The sequence below is a fragment of the Mesoplodon densirostris genome, chromosome 2 (assembly GCF_025265405.1).
Source record: "Mesoplodon densirostris isolate mMesDen1 chromosome 2, mMesDen1 primary haplotype, whole genome shotgun sequence".
Classification (NCBI taxonomy): domain Eukaryota; kingdom Metazoa; phylum Chordata; class Mammalia; order Artiodactyla; family Ziphiidae; genus Mesoplodon; species Mesoplodon densirostris.
Window position 1 is genome coordinate 13,870,070 of NC_082662.1, and position 19,351 is coordinate 13,889,420.

Sequence of the window (19,351 nt, forward strand, 5' to 3'; positions counted from 1 at the left end):
AGGGATGGGGTTAGGAGGCTGGCCAGGAGGTTGCTGAGGAGGGAGGCACAGGTCTGGTCTGAGCCCCCGTCATCAGCTGTGCTTTGCCATTGGCAGCGGCAGTGGGTCTGGGGATCTAGTGGGTATGGAGCCATCCTGCTGGTGAACTGTGACAGGGACAATCTGAACTGTGATGACCAGGCACGTGCGCTGCCTGCAAGATGAGGGGGCACCGGGGCAGCCTGTGTCCCTGGGTTTCCAGGGTCACTGCTCAGCTACCCTGCAGGGATTCTGACCCACACAGGCAGCTCTGAAGGCAGAGCTCAGGTCCAGAGTTTCAGCTCCCAGACACACCTTGATGTTCCTTAAAACCTGTCTCAGGCTGGCAGCTGCCTCTCCCCATCCTCAGGGCCAGCGGGCACTCGCATGCTGGGGCAGAACTCTGGAAAGGAGCTGACTCACCTTTCTCTCCCTCCAGGGAAGTAGAGGGTGCTAACATTATTTGAGCACCCGCCATATGCCAGACTCTTTACCCAGATTCTCGTTTAACCATCAAAGCAGGAGGGTAACATCACCCCAATTTAGAGACAAGGACGTTGAGGCTCAGAGGTCAGGAGATCCCCAAAGTCACTCAGCCAGTCTGTGGCAGGTCCAAGTCCTCCTATTCCAACCCGAAATCCAGCCTCTTCCTCCTCCCTGGCATTGCTGGTCTGGGTTTCAGAGATGCCCCACGTTTAAGTCCATCCTGAACCACATGCACAGCCCCGTGAAGGATGCTGCAGCAGCATCCTTGGTGTGGGCCAGGGGCTTCACACATGAGATGCCCATGCTACTCTAAAAGTTGGCATGATTGTTTTGGAGACAGGAAGGCTGAGGCTTTGGGGCGGGGAGGGGCTGGCCCAGGGCAGCAGCAAGCGATCCTGGGACTGAGACAGGGGCCTTCACCTTCGTGCCGCCCACCTTCGTACCCCACATGCTTCTCCTGCACACCTGTTGTGTGCCAGGCACCGGGCTGGCCGCTCTATACTTCCTGGTTCTCTGGGCAGATGAGAAAACCGAGGCTCAGAAAGGGTAGGAAGTAGCTCACCATGTCACATGCTTACAGCCATCTTCGTGGTTTGTTCCTGATGGCTCCCAGTGCTTCCACAAGCTGGGCAGAGCTGGGGCTCAGAGACACCCAGGTCTTGGCACCCTCTGCCCTGGGGAGGGCACGGGCAGGAGTCGGAGGGGCTGGGGTGTTGGAGGCCCCCTGAATTGCCGCCCTGTGTCTGGCTCCCCAGACCTGGAAGATATGGCTGTCATGGTCCTGGGGACCCAAGGCCCCGCCGCCCTTTTCGACGACCACAAACTTATCCTCCACACCTCCAGCTGTGACGCCAAGTGGGCACGGGTCTTCCATGCCTGCGGTGAGTTCATGCCCATCCTGCCCTACCAGGGGGGGGCTCAGTTTCCCCACCTGGGGTGAGACGGCAGGCTCTGCTTTGGCTCCTGGGCTGCCTTGGGGGTCAGAGGAAGAAGAGTCAGATGAGAGAGTTCCAGAACCGGTCGGCTGGCATCTCTGGCACAGCCGTGCCTCAGGTGGTTTTATTGGATGACTGAACTTTTAAAATATGTTCTAGGGGCTTCCCTGGTGGCGCAGTGGTTGAGAATCTGCCTGCCAATGCAGGGGACACGGGTTTGAGCCCTGATCTGGGAAGATCCCACATGCTGCGGAGCAACTGGGCCTGTGAGCCACAACTACTGAGCCTGTGTGTCTGGAGCTTGTGCTCTGCAACAAGAGAGGCCGCGATAGTGAGAGGCACAGGCACCGCGATGAAGAGTGGCCCCCACTCGCCGCAACTAGAGAAAGCCCTCGCACAGAAACGAAGACCCAACACAGCCCTAAATAAATAAATAAATAAATAAATTTATTAAAAAATTAAATATATGTTCTAAGCACATTTAGAAATTTTTATTATCAAAACTTTCAAACATCCACAAAAGTAAAGAGAACGGTGTAATGAACCCCCATGTGCCACCCACTCAGATTCAACAGTGATCACTATTTTGCCTCTCTTACTTCATCTATCCTTTTCGGTTTGCTGAAGTATTTTAAAGCCAGTCCCAGACACCCTGGCTGTCTGCCTCTATAATAATTCAGTCTGTATTTCCCCGCCCCCCCAAAAAAAGACCCTCCGAACTATTGCTTTACATAGCCACAATTCCATTATCACAAATAAAAGTATGTAATATAAAAATTTTTTACATTTTAAAAATACAAATGTATACAGGTAATAATATGGTCATTTAAAAAATATTGAAGTATGTAAAATAAAAAATGAGAGTTTGCTATCCCTACCCCAAAACCTGACTCTTAAAATATGTTCACTGTTAACAATCTGGCGTGTGTTCTTCCCGACTTTTCTCTATGTGCACTAGATGAGCATGGTGTGTGTGTGTGCATGGTGTGTGGGTGCGTGAGTGTGTGTGTGTACATACTCTGCTTTCCAAATGGTTTCTCTCATTGAGTTATGCATCCTACACATCTCCCTGTGTGTTTATTTAGCTGTGCTTCACTCTCCTCCACAGCTGCATCGTCTTCCAAAGCATGGAGGTGCTGTAAATTATCTGGTCCCCTGAAGACACAGTTTTTGCAGTGTTCTGATTTTACAACAATCTAGGTTCCTGGCGGGCAGGGACCTTGCTCATGGCCATATCCTGAGTCCAGAACTATGCCTCCTAGGTGCATAGTAGGCGCTCAGTAAATATTTATTCAATGAATGAATAATTAACCAGTGAACACGCTTGTAATGGATTTTTTAGGAAAGATACCTAGCCATGGAATTGCTGGTTAGGGGTAAACATTACCTTCTTTTTCTTTTTCTTTTAATAAATTTATTTATTTACTTACTTTTGGCTGTGTTGGGTCTTCGTTGCTGTGCGCGGGCTTTCTCTAGTTGTGGTGGGTGGGGGCTACTCTTCATTGCGGTGCGCGGGCTTCTCATAGCGGTGACATCTCTTGTTGCGGAGCAGGGGCTCTAGGCACACGGGCTTCAGTAGTTGTGGCATATGGGCTCAGTAGTTGTGGTTCATGGGCTCTAGAGCGCAGGCTCAGTAGCTGTGGCGCACGGGCTTCATTGCTCCGCAACATATGGGATCTTCCCGGACCAGGGCTCGAACCCGTGTCCCCTGCATTGGCAGGCGGATTCTTAACCTCTGCGCCACCAGGGTAGTCCCAACATTACCTTCTTAGATGCCACCAAATTGCCCTCTGAAAGATCTGAGCACTGATCTTACAAAGGAATGCACTCCCTTGCCCTCACCCAGGCTTGCCCATGCCAGTTATTAAGCATCTTTCTCTCCTTTGCCAGTGGGAGGTGAGAGGCACGAGCTGTTGTCTGGCTTCCATTTTGTTGGTGAGGCTGCACAGCCCTTCCTGCTCCCCAGGCCCGCTCGGGAGCCACGGCCACCCCTTCTGCCCCCTCCCAGGTCCCGAGGACTCATGCGAGGCTTACAGGCACATGCTGGGCCAGAACAAGGTGTGGTACCAGGTGCCCCGCTTCCACGGGGACGAGGAGTGCTTCTTCGTAGAGGGCCTCTCCTTCCCTGACGCTGGCGTGAAAGATCCCGACCACCCCGCTGGTGCCTCCCTAGAAACTAAGGAGCAAGCGGCTTGCTCAAGTCCACGGTGGTCCTTGAACCATCCAGGCTCTGGACCCTGAGGCCAGTTTCTTTTCCCTCTGGTCTTCCCCTGCAGGATTTCTCTGAATCCCCCATCTTCACTGACACCGTGGTGTTCTGTGTGGTGCCCTGGATTATGACGCCCAGCACCCTGCCGCCCCTGGAGGTGTACTTGTGCCGGTGAGTCCGGGGGGTGCTGGGTGTCCTTCTGACCCTGGTGGCCCCTCTCTCCACCCCCAGGCCCGGCTCTGTCCTGAGCCACTCCCCCTGGGCTTGTCTGCAGTGTGAGGAACAACACGTGTTTTGTGGATGCAGCGGCGGAGATGGCCAGGAGGGCCGGCTGCAAGCTGACCATCTGCCCACAGGCCGAGAACCGCAAAGACCGCTGGATCCAGGTACCACGGCCGCCGGGCAGCACCTCACCCGACACTGGCCTGGAGGGAGAGGCTGGCCTATCCCAACACGGGTGCTGCTGGGAATATCCAGGAGGAACGGGGCTGTGCTCGTCCTCCCCAGGGCACTGCTCTTTCTAATTCTAGACCTAGAGCTCTCCCCTTCTCTCCAGAACCTTCTGGAGGCTCAAGCACACTGACATTGAATTTGACATCCATTCACCCATAGGATCTGGCATAGGCACTGGGCTGAACCGGAAGGGGATGGCAGAGGTACAGGGCACACGCTCCTTGCCCTCACCAACCTGACCCAGTGGTTCTCCATGGAAGGTGATTTTGTCCCCCCAGGGGACATTTGGCGGCATCTGGAGACACTTGGTTGTTACACTGAGAGAGGTGGTGCTATTAGCTTCCAGTGCATAGAGACCAAGGATGCTGCTAGACATCCTGCAGTGCACAGGACGGCCTCCACGACAAAAAATTATCTGGTCCCAAGTGTCAAGAGTGCCGAGGCTAGAAGCCCTGATGTAGAGAATGATTGCGACAGAAATCCAACAGTCTAAGATGTAGCAGTGGTGCTGGCAAAGTGCCGGCAGGGTTTGGAGGCATGTGTCGTCACCTCTGTCTGGGGGATTAGTGAAGATTGCCTGGAGGGGGCATCTGAGCTGGACCAGGTTTGGCGAGTGGATAATGATTTGTGTTGTTTATCGAGCACTCACGGCTGGCCGTGTGTAGCATCATTTCATCTTCCTGACAATGCCCTGTCCATAAAGAAGGAGCTCTCAGGGGAGCAAACGCCTAGGGCCACAGATCTGGTAAGGGCTGTGCTGAGACTCAATGGACGGTGGTCCTGGCAGAAGACTGGTATGTGCAAAGGACCAGAGGTGGGAGGCATGAGAAGAGATGTCACCTATTCTCTTTGGCCAGGGCCCAGTTTCTTTGAAGGGCAAGAGTTGAGGTAGGAAGCCTTGAAGGCCAAGCTAAGAAGCTTTCATTTCAACTGGAGGTTCATCCAGTGAGGTGGCTCAGAGCAGGACTCTGGAGCCAGACAGGCTGGGTTTGGATCCTGGCTAGGCTGAGGGCTAGCTGTGTGCCCTTGGACAAATAACTAGATCTCTCTGTTCCTCACTTTCCTCATCGGTGATATGGGGTAATCATGGCATCTCCACATAGGCGTGTCATGAGGACTGATGGAGCTAATATTTGTAAGAGCTTAGGGCGGGGCCGGGCCCATAATCGTGAGCTTCTTGTTGGATACATAGTTCATCAGTGATGGGTCATCTTTGCCTCCGGAACCAGAGGGCTCAGGATTGACCTGGGTGTGTTTACGTGTTTGAAAAGGAGGCCTGGGGCTTCCCTGGAGGTCCAGTGGTTAGGACTCCGAGCTTCCACTGCAGGGGGCGTGGGTTTGATCCCTTGTCGGGGAACTAAGATCCCGCATGCCACGTGCAGCGTGGCAGAAAAAAAGAAAACGAGGCAGATCTGTACCTCCTCAGGTCCCCTCAGCCCTGTCCAGCCATCAATCCCTCATGACCACGTGCGGAGGCCAGATGTGCTGGCTGATGCCCAGCAGCCTGTTTGTCCATCACAGGCCACCCGAACCCGTCTCTGTATCCACTCTGCCCTGACCCAGCACAGGGACAACCCCAAGGCCATGTTCTCGTTCATTCCTGACCTGTCTTGCTGTGTGACCCTAGGCAGGTGGACCCCCTCTCTGAGCCTCCAGCCCCTCCTCCAGCTAGCAGACATCATGGCCCCTCCCCACCAAGGGCAAAGCAGGCCTGAGGCAGAGAACTCCCGTGAACAGTCTTCCCCAAGGTGCTGAGTGCCAGGCAAGCAGGGGAAGCTGTGGACCGTCCACAGCTGGCGTCTCTCATGTTTGCAGGATGCAATGGAGCTGGGCTACATTCAGGCACCGCACAAGACCTTCCCAGTAGTCTTTGACTCCCCCAGGAATGGAGAACTGCAGGACTTCCCTTACAAAAGAATCCTGGTGAGTGGTCAAGGCCACAGCCTAGGCCTGAGGGCTGAGAGACATTACCCCAAGGACCAGACTGGGAACTATGTTCTTTTTTTTTTTTTTTTTTAAATAAATTTATTTATTTATTTATTTTTGGCTGTGTTGGGTCTTCTTTTCTGTGCCAGGGCTTTCTCTAGCTGCGGCGAGCGGGGGCCACCCTTCATTGCGGTGCGCTGACCTCTCACTGTTCTGGCCTCTCCCGTTGCGGAGCACGGGCTCCAGATGCGCAGGCTCAGTGGTTGTGGCTCATGGGCCCAGTTGCTCCGCGGCATGTGGGATCCTCCTGGACCAGGGCTCGAACCCGCGTCCCCTGCATCGGCAGGCAGATTCTCAACCACTGCGCCACCAGGGAAGCCCCAGACTGGGAACTATGTTCTTTAGGGCCAGGAGTAGAGTTGCCAGATAACATAGGAGATGCCCAGTTAAAGCTGAATTTCAGCTACACAGTGAGTAACTTTTAGTATAAGTGTGTCCCATGCAATGTATGGGACATACTTATACTAAAAATATATTTGTTGTTTATCTAATATTCAAATTGAACTGGGCATTCTGTATCTTTTTTTTTTTTTTTTTTTTTTTTTGCGGTACGCGGGCCTCTCACTGTTGTGGCCTCTCCCGTTGCGGAGCACAGCCTCCGGATGCGCAGGCTCAGCGGCCATGGCTCACGGGCCCAGCAGCTCTGCAGCATGTGGGGTCCTCCCAGACCAGGGCACGAACCCGTGTCCCCTGCGTCGGCAGGCGGACTCTCAACCACTGCACTACCAGGGAAGCCCAGCATCCTGTATCTTTTTTCACTAAATCTGGCAGCCCGAGATGGGCAGGGGAGGCAGGACAGTGTAGCTGTTAAGAACATAGGCTTTGGAGTCAGACAGCCTGGCTCTGTCACTCACATGCTGTGTGAACTTGCATGAATAATTTCCCCTCTCTGAGCCTCAGTTTCCTCATCAGTAAAAATATGTTAGCCCTGGCCTCACAGGTGTTTGTGAGGCTTCTCCATGCCTACATGAAGAAAGCATACAACATAGTTTGCTCGTATGATTATTGGTAATAAAGAGGGTGTCTTCAAAAGAACTTATCTATGAAACAGAAACAGATGCAACAGACTTGTGGTTGCCAAAGAGGAGGGGGAGTGGGGGAGGGAAGGACTGGGAGTTTGGGCTTAGCCAATGCAAACTGTTACGTACAGGATGGATAAACAAGGTGCTACTGTCTAGCATAGGGAACTATATTTAATATCCTGTGATAAACCATAATGGAAAAGAATATGAAAAAGAAGAGATATATGTAAAATTGAGTCATTCTGTTGTACAGCAGAAATTAACACAACATTGTAAATCAACTAAACTTCAATAAAATAAAAAAATGAAGTGTCTTAATCGACCTCTCCTGAGAAAAGAGGGGAGATTCCCTCGTGCCAAAGAGAACGGAAGACTTCTCCAACACCTTATTGGACCACAGAGGTGTGAGGAGCTCTCCCCTGGCCCTCGATATTGTCTAAATTCCTTTTAAGAGATGGCCCTGGGAAGTTCTCCCTTTTTCCAGAGTTGAAAAACTGAGTCTCAGCAGGTCATCACCAGCCTTTTTGTCCCCAAAGTAGGCCACTTTAGAGCAGCCAGATAACTGCCATGGATTGGACTTGGCAGGAAGGCCATGCAGAGGGTAAAGGGGGAGGCCGTGGCCTCAGGCTCAGTGTCTAATGGGGAGTGTTGGAGCAGCCAGGGCCCTCTCTGCTGTTTTCCCATCACCATGGGGAATAACGTTCTCTAATATGGCAGCAGAGCCAGTCAGTGGGCTGTGTGTGTCCCAACCTTGGCAGGCGTGAATAAAATACCACTAGGTCAGATCCCCATCTTTGACTCAGTATTTCCATCTGAAGGATGGGTGGTCACTCCCACTCTATCTTTAAGGAGATTAGAACCCAACAGGTAAGTTCAAGCTCTTCCTGGTGAGCCTCCCCACTCCCAGCCTGACTCAATTTCCCCTACCAGGGTCCAGATTTCGGCTACGTGACTTGAGAACCCCAAGACAACTCTGTGAGTGGCCTGGATTCCTTTGGGAGCCTGGAGGTCAGCTCTCCAGTGGTGGCCAATGGGAAGGAATACCCCTTGGGGAGGATCCTCTTTGGTGGCAACCTGCCTGGGTGAGAGAGGTGTTCCTGGGGTGGAGACTGAGGGTGGGGTGATGATGGTGGCTGGGGGGAGGGGCCATTCTACTCCTGGAAGAGAACCAGAAAAAATCAGTGATGAAATTGTAGACCTGGATGTGGTGGGGTGGGAGAAGAAGACTGTTCTCCAGACACTGTCCACACTTACCTCAGGGAGTTTGAGAAGACCGGAGCAAGCAGAGACGTAAGAGATCATTCAGTCCAACCCTTTCATTTCATAAGTGGGCCCAGAGAAGGTGAGTGACCTGGGAAAGGTCACACAGGCTGCAAAGTTATGCCTAGACTTACGTCTTCTGATTCAGAAAATAAATAGATGTTGACATCAATTAATAGTTATAGATGAAAAAGTTTTAAGTCTCAGCAGTCCCAGGAGAAATTACATTTAAATCAATGCTTGTTCATCCTATGGTGTAAATGACTGATATCAGACCTTGACCTGAGAGCAAAAGGGAGGTATAGGACGTGAAAACTGAGCCAACAGTGACACAAAGAGAGAGAGTAACTGATTATGTCTTGTTCAATATGTGACACAGGGGTACTGATGAAAAAGAAAAGGAATTATATGATAATGGTTATTTGCTATGGAATAGACCAAAACTGAGCCAACCAAATTCAGCAAAGCAGTTAGAACAGACTTGTGATCAGATAACAGGTGAAACAAGGAGCTTTGAAGGGGACTACCTGCCCTCAAACACATGATCTCACAGAAAGAGGACGTTGGGGCCATGCCATTAGATACTTTTTCAGAAGGCAAGAGAAGAATGGGGTTTAAATTCATGAACATAAAACGCCGGGGCTATGAGAAAAGATCACCCTCTCCCCCCACTGATATGCAGGAAGGCAAGGCCGCAGCAAGAGAGATGTAAGTTAAACTCTACAAAGAACTGCCCAGCCGGTGACTGAATATGGGGGTGAAATCAGTCTCTTAGAGAGTGTGAGGATGGGGTCTGAGGGTGGTTCTGAGGATTTGCCTGGATGGTGAGACCTGGGTGGGTCACTGACCTGGTGTGATTGACCTGTCCTGTGTCTGCCTCATCGAGAACTCACCTGGAGTGTAATTTTATATATATATATATATATATATATATATATTTATTTATTTATTTTAACGTCTTTATTGGAGTATAATTGCTTTACAATGGTGTGTTAGTTTCTGCTTTATAACAAAGTGAATCAGCTATACATATACATATAGCCCCATATCTCCTCCCTCTTGCGTCTCCCTCCCACCCTCATTATCCCACCCCTCTAGGTGGTCACAAGCACCGAGCTGATCTCCCTGTGCTATGCGGCTGCTTCCCACTAGCTATCTGTTTTACATTTGGTAGTGTATATAAGTCCATGCCTATTTATTTTTTATTTTTGGCTGCGTTGGGTCTTCGTTGCGGCACGCAGGATCTTCGTTGCTGGGCATGGGCTTCTCTCTAGCTGTGGCTCGCATGCTCAGGAGTCTCAGCGTGCAGGCTTAGTTGCCCCACGGCATGTGGGATCTCAGTTACCCCACCAGGGATCGGACCCGCGTCCCCTGCATTGGAAGGTGGCTTCTAAACCACTAGACCACCAGGGAAGTCCCGAGTGTAACTTAAATACATATCTATTTATTGTCTTTCCTGATTACAAAAGCAATGCATTTTTTGGGCAGATATTGCAGAAATCTTGAACTCTTGTCATTCCATTTCTGCATATATGTATATTTTTAGTTAACTTTTGTTTTTTAACCCCTTGGGCCCCAGGTCAAGGGGCTGCAGGGTCACCCAGGTGGTTCGGGACTTCCTCCACGCGCAGAAGGTGCAGCCCCCTGTGGAGCTCTTTGTGGGCTGGTTGGCCGTGGGCCATGTGGATGAGTTTCTGAGCTTTGTCCCTGCCCCCGATGGGAAGGTAAGGACTCGGGAGACAGCTCTGGGTTAAGGGATGAGCTCCCAGGAGCCCTGCTGAGGCCGGGGAGCTCAAAGGAGTCTGCTCTCTCCACACAGGGCTTCCGGACACTCCTGGCCAGCCCTAGTGCCTGTTTCAAGCTCTTCCAGGAAAAGCAGAAGCAGGGCCACGGCACGGCCCTCCTGTTCCAAGGGGTTATTGGTGGGTACCAGTGCTGTGTCCCTCATCACAGCTTTCCCACCCCCGTCACCTAAATTAAGACACGTCGTGGCTTGAGAGAGGAAGGGCACATTTTAAAACAGGGCTGTCCGCCCAGGTGTGAGATCTCTTGCTCCACCAGACACCACTGGCCATGGCTGGGGCAGAGCTGGCAGGGAGCTCTGTGCTGGATGCTGGGCTTGGGGTGGGTGTGGACAGGGTGGAGATGTGGCCGGCTTTGTGGGCACGTGACCAGGGCCGTCATACGGGACCCTCCGCTCAGAAGGGTCCAGCGTTTGGGATTTGATGCTCTGCCCGTCACTGTCTTGAAAATCTTAATAACTTGTGTTTTGTGAGCGAAATCTGATTGATCAGTGGAGCAACTTTTGGGGGCTTGGAGCCTGGGCTCATGAACAGTCCCACCCTGGACCACACCTCTCTCTGAGAGAAAAGCTTCCATAGAACTTAGAAGCTCCCAAGTATAACTTCCCACGTCCCCTTTCCAGCCCTCACTACCATCACCCCGAAGCCCCAGCTATAAAGTGGAAGAAACACAATTTCCCCCAAACCCGTCACTCCCACAAGGACCATGAATAGACTCCTTTGAGCTCAGATGAAACCTGAAAAAATCCTCAAATCCAAATTTCATGTACCAGGCAGGGAGAAAGCTATCTTCATCTTTCTTAGAAGTACCGCTTTACAGTGAGCAAGGCCCAGAAAGAGGCTGAGCAGGACAGTGAGGGAATTCACAGCTGTCAGACCACACATAGCCACTGTGTGGCTCTGGAGAGCTGATACCCAGGGTGGTGGCCGTGGAGGCCCAGCACACCTCAGTGGTCACCTACCGTGTACCAGCCCCCAGGCTGTGTGGTCCATGCAGGTTACCCCATTTGACCTCAGGGAAGCCTGTGAGGATTACTGTCATTCTGCTTCACACGCCAGAATATGAGGCTCAGAGAGGGGAAGTCGCTGGCCCAGAGGCCTCAGCGAGAATGCAGTGGAGCTGGGTCTGGACTCCAACTGGGGTGGGGGGGATGTCAAGCCTGTGGTGGTGGGGGGGGTGGCCAGCAAGCCCTCTCCTTTCCCTTGGTCAAGTGCCCTTCATGAGCACTGGGCTTGGGTTTGAATCACAAGCACCCCCATTTCCTAGCTGCAAGACCTGAGGCAAGTCTTTTTACCTCTCTAGCCTCAGTTTCCTCATCTGTAAAATGGGGATGATGATGCGTACCTTGTAGGGTTGCCACGAGGCCTAAATGAAGTGCTGAGTGTAGAGCACTGGGCCTGCACAGGGTAAGAGCTTAATTAGTGGCAGCCATGAGGATTGTGAGCCATTGGCTCTGACCTCCCCTGTCATGCCCGTCTCCACGGGCACCTCATCAAGGCTGCAGGAAAGCTGGGCCTGGGGGAGCCCCTTTGCCATGCAGTCACCTCTTGGAGGTCAGGGACAGGGTCCAAGGGTGTCCATCAGGGCTGGCACTGGTGGCAGGTGGGTGACCCAGCTCCCTGCCCCACCACTAGCCAAAAAAGAGCGATCATCACCCAGTGCCCTGGTGGGAGTGGGGGAGGCTGTACATTTCCAATAAAAGGTGTCACCACTTCCGAAGTGCTCAGATGAGGGTCTGAAGTTCATGGCACTGCAGCCACCTGCCCCTGCCGTCCTCACATGCCCAGACTCGCACAGTGGCCAAGCGGAAAGGCCAGGGAGCTGCTGACTCAGCAAGACCAGTACCTGCGAACTTGGCCTCTGCCTGGCTGCTTCCCAGAGCAGGGGGCCCTCCCTGCTGGCATTGTTCTCGCCCTGCCCTTCCTGTCTCTCTCTCCTTCACAGGCAATCAGCAGGTCAACGCCATCTCCATCGACCAGGTCCTCTCCAATGAAAACCTCATCAGCTGCAATAAGTTTGTCCAGGTACAGGGCTATGGGTTGTGAGTGGGAGCTGGGCATGGCTGGGGACCGGGATGGGGACGGGGGTCTGAAGCTCGCAGTTCATGAAAGCTCAGGCTGGAACTGGCCCAGATGGAGGGCCTCCAAACCCTGACTTTGACCCGAGAGAAATGAGGGGGTAAGCAAGTGCATGTGAGGAGGACAAACATTGCAGGCAGAGGGGACAGCACAGACAAGGCCCTGAGCTGGAACAAAGGGGCCTGGGGTGTTTAAGGACAAGCCAGGAGGCCCACGTGGAATGCGGGGAGACAGGTCACACAATGCCTCGTAGGGCATCACTAGGGCTTTGGCTGTGACTCTGAGTGAGATTGGAGGCCACTGGGGAATTTGAGCAGAGGACTTATGCTTTGAAATGATCTCTCTGCTGCTGTGTTGAGGATTTATTTTCTATTATGGCGAGGGGTGGGGAGTGCTGACAGGAGGTCCCAGCAGGAAACATATGGCACTTGAAGCGGATAACTGTAGAAAAGTTTAACAAAGAGAATATTTACAAAGACATAGGGAGGATTTGAGGAAATCAACAAAGGCCTGTTCCATATCCCCAGGGTAGAAAGAGGGGAACTGTCACCACCCCTGGGCCTGGAGGAATTAGGCAAGGAAGATGCTACTGGAACCTGGAGGGGTCACTACGAAGAGAGGCCAAGAGACGGCAGCTGGGACTTCACAGCCAACCCACAGTGACCTGACAGGGAGGGAGCTGGGGGAACAAAGATCCCAGCTGCACTCTCCTACCAGCGCCCCCCCCCTTCTGCCAGTGCCCCCATTGGCTGAACCCAACCGGAAGCCTGTGGGTAGGGGAGCCCCTGATTCCCAAGGGTCAGCCTCCCAGGGCACAGAGCAGATAAGATGGGTGACAGTGGGTCCAGAAGAGCAAACAGAATATCCAGCACGGGGCCTTCCAAGAAGCAAATGACAGGATGGGGGTTAAACATACAAGGATTTTATTAGGGGCAACGCTGCAGGAGGGAAAGAGGAAGGGAGCTGGAGGAGGCTGGGCGAGCTGGTCCTGAGGGAAGGAGAGGGAAGGAAGGGTGGATGCATCCTTTACTGCCACACAGTCAAGTTAGGCTCGGCCAAACTGCGGGATTCTGCAAGCCAATCAGCCATCAGAGGGTCCCGGCTCCCAGAAACTGCCTGAGTATCCTTGCGGAGCTCAGCCATTGGCTGTTAGCAGCTGGTGGGAGGCGTGGCCTCGGGCGGGCTCCAGCGCAAGAAGGATTTCAGAGCTGGATTTGGGCAGCTGGGCCCTCGGTCAATTCCACTCCCATGGCTGGAGGTCTACAAGGAGCATTGTCATGGCCCCCACATGGAGCGAGACCAGAAGAAGCCAGGAGGCCAGTGAGGAGGCCGCTGCCGGCAGCCAGGCGGGCGGGGAGGCCTCTCCCCCAGGTGGAAGGGGCAGAGGTAGTGGGGAGGGGTCCGCTCGGGGGTCTATTTTGGAAGTAGAGCCCACGGGGCTGGCTGATGATGGATGCAGAGTGAGAGGAAAGGAGGCATGGAGGATGACCGCAAGGATCTTGGCCCGAGCAATGGGTCCATTCACAGAGCGGAAGAACGTGGCGGGGGCATGGGTGGAAATGAAGAGGTCGTCTTTGGACCCGTCACATATGATGTGCCCGTTAGACATCCACGTAAAGATGCAAAGTGCTGGTTATACTTGCACGTCTGAGCTGGGCTTTATAAAGCGGTTGGGAAATAGAAATTTAGGAGTTGTCAGTGTCTGGTGTTTTAAACCATAAGACTGAAAGGGAGGGACTTCCCTGGCGGTGCAGTGGTTAAGAATCCGCCTTCCAGTGCAGGGGACGCAGGTTCGATCCCTGGTCGGAGAATTAAGATCCCACATGCTGAGGGGCAGCTAAGCCCACGTGCCACACCTAGAGGGAAGCCCGCACACCACAACGAAAGAGCCTGCCTGCCGAAATTAAGACCCAATGCAGCCAAAAAAAAAAAAAAAAAAAAAAAAAAAAGACTGAAGGAGATCCCCTAAGGAGAGAAGGATCTAGAGAAGGGAGAGGGTCAAGGATGGAACACTCTGGAACACTCTCACTTGAGCCTGGCTAATGGGATCGGGCTATGAGGGGTAGGACACGGGGCAGGTATATTTTGATGAAAGGGCACAACGAGAAGGTTTGTGTGGAGAGTTGATCTCTGGGCGTCCTTCCCGTCCTTAACCAGACATGACCCCTGGGGTTCCCTCCAATACGGGCAAGGTCTCCTACCTCTTCCTTCCTCCTCTCCTAGAGCTGCGTCGACTGGACCCGGGAGGTGCTGAAGCGGGGCCTGACCGATGGTGACATCATCGACGTCCCCCAGCTCTTCCAGATGGAGAGGAGAAAGGCGGTGGCCTTCCTCCCTGACTTGGTGAGGCACCACCCGTGACTTAGGGTTTCATCAAATTAAGCTCTGAACTTCTGCTCCCCGGTGGGCAAGACGATTGGTCGCTGCCACGTTTGGGACTGTGGTGGCTGGTAGCGGTGGCAGGAAGAATCAGAGGTCCCATGGTGCCCAGCAGAAGGACTTCTTCTTGGCTGATTGTCAAGGTCACTATGAAATGCTCATTGGCCAAGCCCTTGCTCAGGGGCCATCAGGGAAGGGCTCTTCTCTCCTCCCAGGGACCCACTTGCTATTTGTGGAGTGAATGAAAGATTGCATGAGGCTGTGCATGCAAAGCATGTAGTATCCACTGGAAGCTCAGATGCCCATTCTGCTCCCTTTCTCCCAGCAAACATCTGTTCACCATCCTCCACATATTTAGGGTACCCTGTGTGAGATACACAGATGATTAAGGCTGCTCCCTGCTGCCAAGGAGCTGCCGGTCAAATCTGTTCAGGGGAAAACTCACTTCACCTCTCTGAGGATATGTCCCAACCATCTACTTTGTATAATAAAGTGATGTGGCAGTTCAGAGATGGGACAAAGCACTTCCAGCCCAAGAGGTAGGACTGGAGATCCAAGAGGGCTTCATGGAAGAAGTGGCCTTTGATTGAGCCCTGAGGGCTTTGCCTCTGAAACTTGAACTTGCATCTGGAACACCTGGACCACTGGGCCCTCACCCCAGGGGTTCTGATCTAGCAGGGGCCTGAGACTCTGCTGCCTTTCTAACAAGCAAGCATCCAGGTGATGCTGCTGCTGCTGCTCTCTGAGGACCACACTTGGAGCAGCACTGCTGTCAATCACCCGGCTTCCTCCTTCTTCTTTCCCCTACCCTTTCAAATCCACTACACCTCCAGCCCCCAGAGGAACTAGACTCGCCCATCATCAGAGGCTTGCAGGGAGCCTGTCCACACCACCATCACTTCATCCCTCCTTTTAACCTTCCCCTTTCTGGCTTTTTGCCCTCTTTGATTTCCCCACTTGTAAAGCCTCTCATCTCTCCTTTTCCTTCCTGCATCTCTAAGGAGGCCTTGCAGTTATGTCTGTGCCCCCAAGAAGCCTGTGCATTGGTCCAGATTCTTGTGTTTGCAGGAAAGAGGACCACCCAAGCCAGCTTCAGCTAGAGCAGAAGATTTAGTATAAGGACACCAGGAAAGCCAGGGGCAGCTGTGGGGGACATCAGGAGCACGTGGAACCATTTCTTGTCTCTGCGTCTACATCATTCATCCCTCTCCTCCCCTGCTTCTCCTCCTCCATTTCTTGGCTTCCTTTGCTTCTCTGTCCCTGGGGATGAATATTAATATGGCCACATATAAGTATAGACACAAGCAGAGACTGACTCAACTTTCCCACCATATCAACTTCAAACACCCAAGGAGAGAACCTGATTGATCCAGCTGGGGTCATATGTCTACCCTGGTCCAATTGGCTACAGCCTAGGAGTTTGGGATTCTGTAGCACAGACAGGGCAACCACCATGATCCACCAATAAGGAGGGCAGTCACCAGAGAAATGAGTTGTCATTGTGAACTCTGCAGACGTGCCCATGGCAATGCACAGCTGGCCAGATTTCTTACCAGCCCAAGTTCTCCTCCCCCTGCCTGAAGAAGCGAGTAGCTATTTGCAAGCCTGCCTCAAAGACAAACCCAGGTCCTGCCGGGTATAGTGAGGGTGCTGGGGTGGGAGCCGATGATGAAGTACTGCCCCTGACTTGGGCTCCCCCTTTGTTGTAGGTGGACATGCTGGTGCTGGGGAAGCACCTGGGCATCCCCAAGCCCTTCGGACCCATCAGCAACGGCTGCTGCTGCCTGGAGAAGGTGCGGTCCCTGCTGGAGCCGCTGGGCCTCCAGTGCACCTTCATTGACGACTTCACCCTATACCACAAGCTGCACGGGGAGGTGCACTGCGGCACCAACGTGCGCCGGCAGCCCTTCTCCTTCAGGTGGTGGAACATGGTGCCCTGAGCCCATCCCCCCACCATCCTTTACCCCTGGGGTGGGATGTCGGCCTGGGTGATGGAGACTGAGACAGGCCCCTGAACAATAAGTGTCAAGAGACTCCCAAGTTTCCAGATGGAACACCCTCTTGGAAGCCTCTTCCTTAGAAGTGTTCACGCCTCACCTGCAACCCATTTGGTTTTCAGCCTTGATTCCCCTTGGCCTCCCAATAAGAAGGGCCTCATTTCTTGTGGCCTCTCATGCGGATCAACGTAACCCATGGGGACTCCTCCGAACATCCTCCTCCCTCCCTTCCCCCAAATCCTCTGTGTGGGGCCTAATTCACTTTGGGGTCTAGAAACATCCATGCATCTCCTCTGCCCTCTTGGCCTGTGTGTCCTAACAGAGGAAGCTTTGGTCTGATTGCCTCTCGAGCTACAGGGGAACTAACGTCCTAAAGTCACAGGACAGAGATTCAGTGCATAGCCTCACCCACAGGAAAGAAGCAGAGGCGGGACCAGCATTCCAACTCCCAAGCTCCTGACCAGATGTTGAACTCCACCCCCTGCCCAGTGCCCAGCAGGAGCTTTCACATAGTAGGTGCTTCTAGATGCATGTTGAAGCAATGGTAGTCACCCCTTACTTAGCCTTAGAAACATCTCATCATCTGACATTCAGAAACCTGACTTGGTTCTAAGACCTCCCGGAATTTCTTGGAGATGAAAATATCTGGGGAATTCCCGGAGATTGGCAAGACTGGGTGCAAGGGTGAAAAATGTCCTTCATAATACATGGAGTGTGTCAGTGGCCCTGGGGCCTCTCTGCAGGAGGGGAGAGCCCTGGTAAAATCAGTCCTAGGCTTTCTGTTGACTCCTGGTCAATATTTCCATATCCTGCTCCGCCTCAGGAGAGGGGGGCCTGGTGGGGCCGGACCCACCAAGATGGCTCACAAGGTGGCAACTCTGGGAATGAAGCGCTCTGAGTGCAGGGGAGTGGGGGGAGGGGTTGGGTGGTTTTCTCCAGATATGTGTCAGTTACATGTGTGTTGTGTGGGTCCAGCTGTGTTTCCATCCCTGGCTAATAAAGCTACAGAAACACAGATGGTTTGAGTCTAATTTGGGCCCTTCTTTGGGCTTAGAACACAACAGCAAGAACAGAGAAGTTTTTCTGCGGCTGAAGTATTTGCTTGCCTGGCCCCCAGGAAGATGAGGCTGAGAAGCCCAAATTTTGGGAAGACTGTGAGGTTGCTCCATCTTGGTCACAGGATGAGTTAGGGCTACCATGGACAGTTGCAATGATACGGATGCATAAATGCAAGCCCAGGGGTCAAATGTCAGGCTGCCAGGACGAAGTGAGCATGGCGGGGTGAGGGTCTGGGCTGTGGCCGGAAGGTTGCATCATGAGTGTGGCAGTGAGGGAAGCCAGTGTATGTGGAGCATGGGGAGGCCTGCCATGTGCCCTCAGCGACGTCCTCCTTCCTGCCCATGGGGAGGCCATGAGCACCCCATAAAGGCCCCAGCGGGCTTGCTCTAGAGCCCCAGGAAATCATGCTCTTTGCTTGTCCCTTCCAAGCCCCGTATTCTCTCTGGAGACACAAAACCCATAAAAACTCAAGCTGGCCCTAGGGCTGGGTTACTTCTGGGTGGTCAGAGAAGATACCACAGCCTTCCCCAACTTCCCCTCCCGGCCAAGTTTTACTTAGAATCTCTGGAACTCCCAACCACTGCACCACCAGAGAAGCCCGAAATCATATTTTTTGAAAGGGTTTGGGCTGGGGTACATAGAAGGCAAGAAGGCAAGTGCCTAAAAGTGGAAGAGCTGGGATGAGTTTCCAAGCAGGCTTTTCTCACCCCCGGATGCTCTTGGACTGGCCAGCGACCTCTGGGTGGACCCAGCAGAAAGTCCTGGAAACTTCTCACACCTCAAGTTTGCCTCCTGTGGTCCAGGCTGATGTGAGTGAGACAAATGGGCAGCCCAGGAACCTAACCCCAATGCAGAGGAAGCAAAATGAGTCCTCATCTGGGCCACTGAAGACACCGTTCACCTGTCCACACTGCAAAGGCTATAACCAGTGTATTTTTTTCCCTCTACTGCTGTAACAAATGACCACGAACTTAGTGGCTTAAAACAATGCAAATTTATTATCTTATAATTCTGGGGGGTCAGAAGTGTGAAAGGCTGTGTTTCTTCTGGCATCTCTAGAAGAGAATCTGTTCTCTTATATTTTCCAGCTTCTAGAGGCCGCCTGCATTCCTTGGCTTGCAGTCCCTTCTCCCCTCTCCAAAGCCAGCAGTGTAGTATCTTCAAATATTTCTCTGACTCTTCTGGCCCTGTCTTCCACTTATTAGGACTGTTGCGATTACACTGGGCCCACCTGGATAAGCCAGGATCCTTCACCATCTCTTGGTCAGCTGATTCACAGCTTTAATTCCATCTACAACCTTGATTCCCCTTTGCCACGTAAGGGAACATATTCATGGGTTCTGGGGTCTAAGATGTGGACAATTTTGGGGGGCCATTATTCTGTCCAACTAGGCCCAGACTGGGCTTTCTGGCCTCCATGATCTGGACCACACCTGCCACCTCTAAAATCCAGCTTGGCCTCTTGACAAGTGTCACGGAGTCAGTAGGAGAAAGATGCCATCATTGAACTCTCCCTCCAGGGCTGGCAGTCAGTCCTGGACCCTTGATGACACTGGGCTGAGATCTGGGATCCCATGGGTGCAGGCTGGGTGGCTGCGAAAAGCACTGGGGGCTGTCTCATCAAGCCTGGGAGCAAGGGTCCCGTCCACTGACCACTGTCTTCTCA

General features: G+C 52.8%; 1 protein-coding gene across 1 annotated transcript in view; it reads left to right on the forward strand.

The window, feature by feature from the left end:
• Positions 1-16,569, forward strand: part of LOC132502533 (protein-arginine deiminase type-3-like) — a 30,079-nt gene extending 13,510 nt beyond the window's left edge. Inside the window, 13 exon segments of the mRNA XM_060118398.1 lie at positions 97-188; positions 581-588; positions 1,260-1,385; positions 3,448-3,626; positions 3,716-3,819; positions 3,923-4,034; positions 5,917-6,024; positions 8,040-8,191; positions 9,949-10,093; positions 10,189-10,291; positions 12,117-12,196; positions 14,474-14,593; positions 16,339-16,569. Coding sequence (XP_059974381.1) covers positions 97-188; positions 581-588; positions 1,260-1,385; positions 3,448-3,626; positions 3,716-3,819; positions 3,923-4,034; positions 5,917-6,024; positions 8,040-8,191; positions 9,949-10,093; positions 10,189-10,291; positions 12,117-12,196; positions 14,474-14,593; positions 16,339-16,569 — 1,560 coding nt within the window.
• Positions 16,570-19,351: the final 2,782 nt, after the last annotated feature.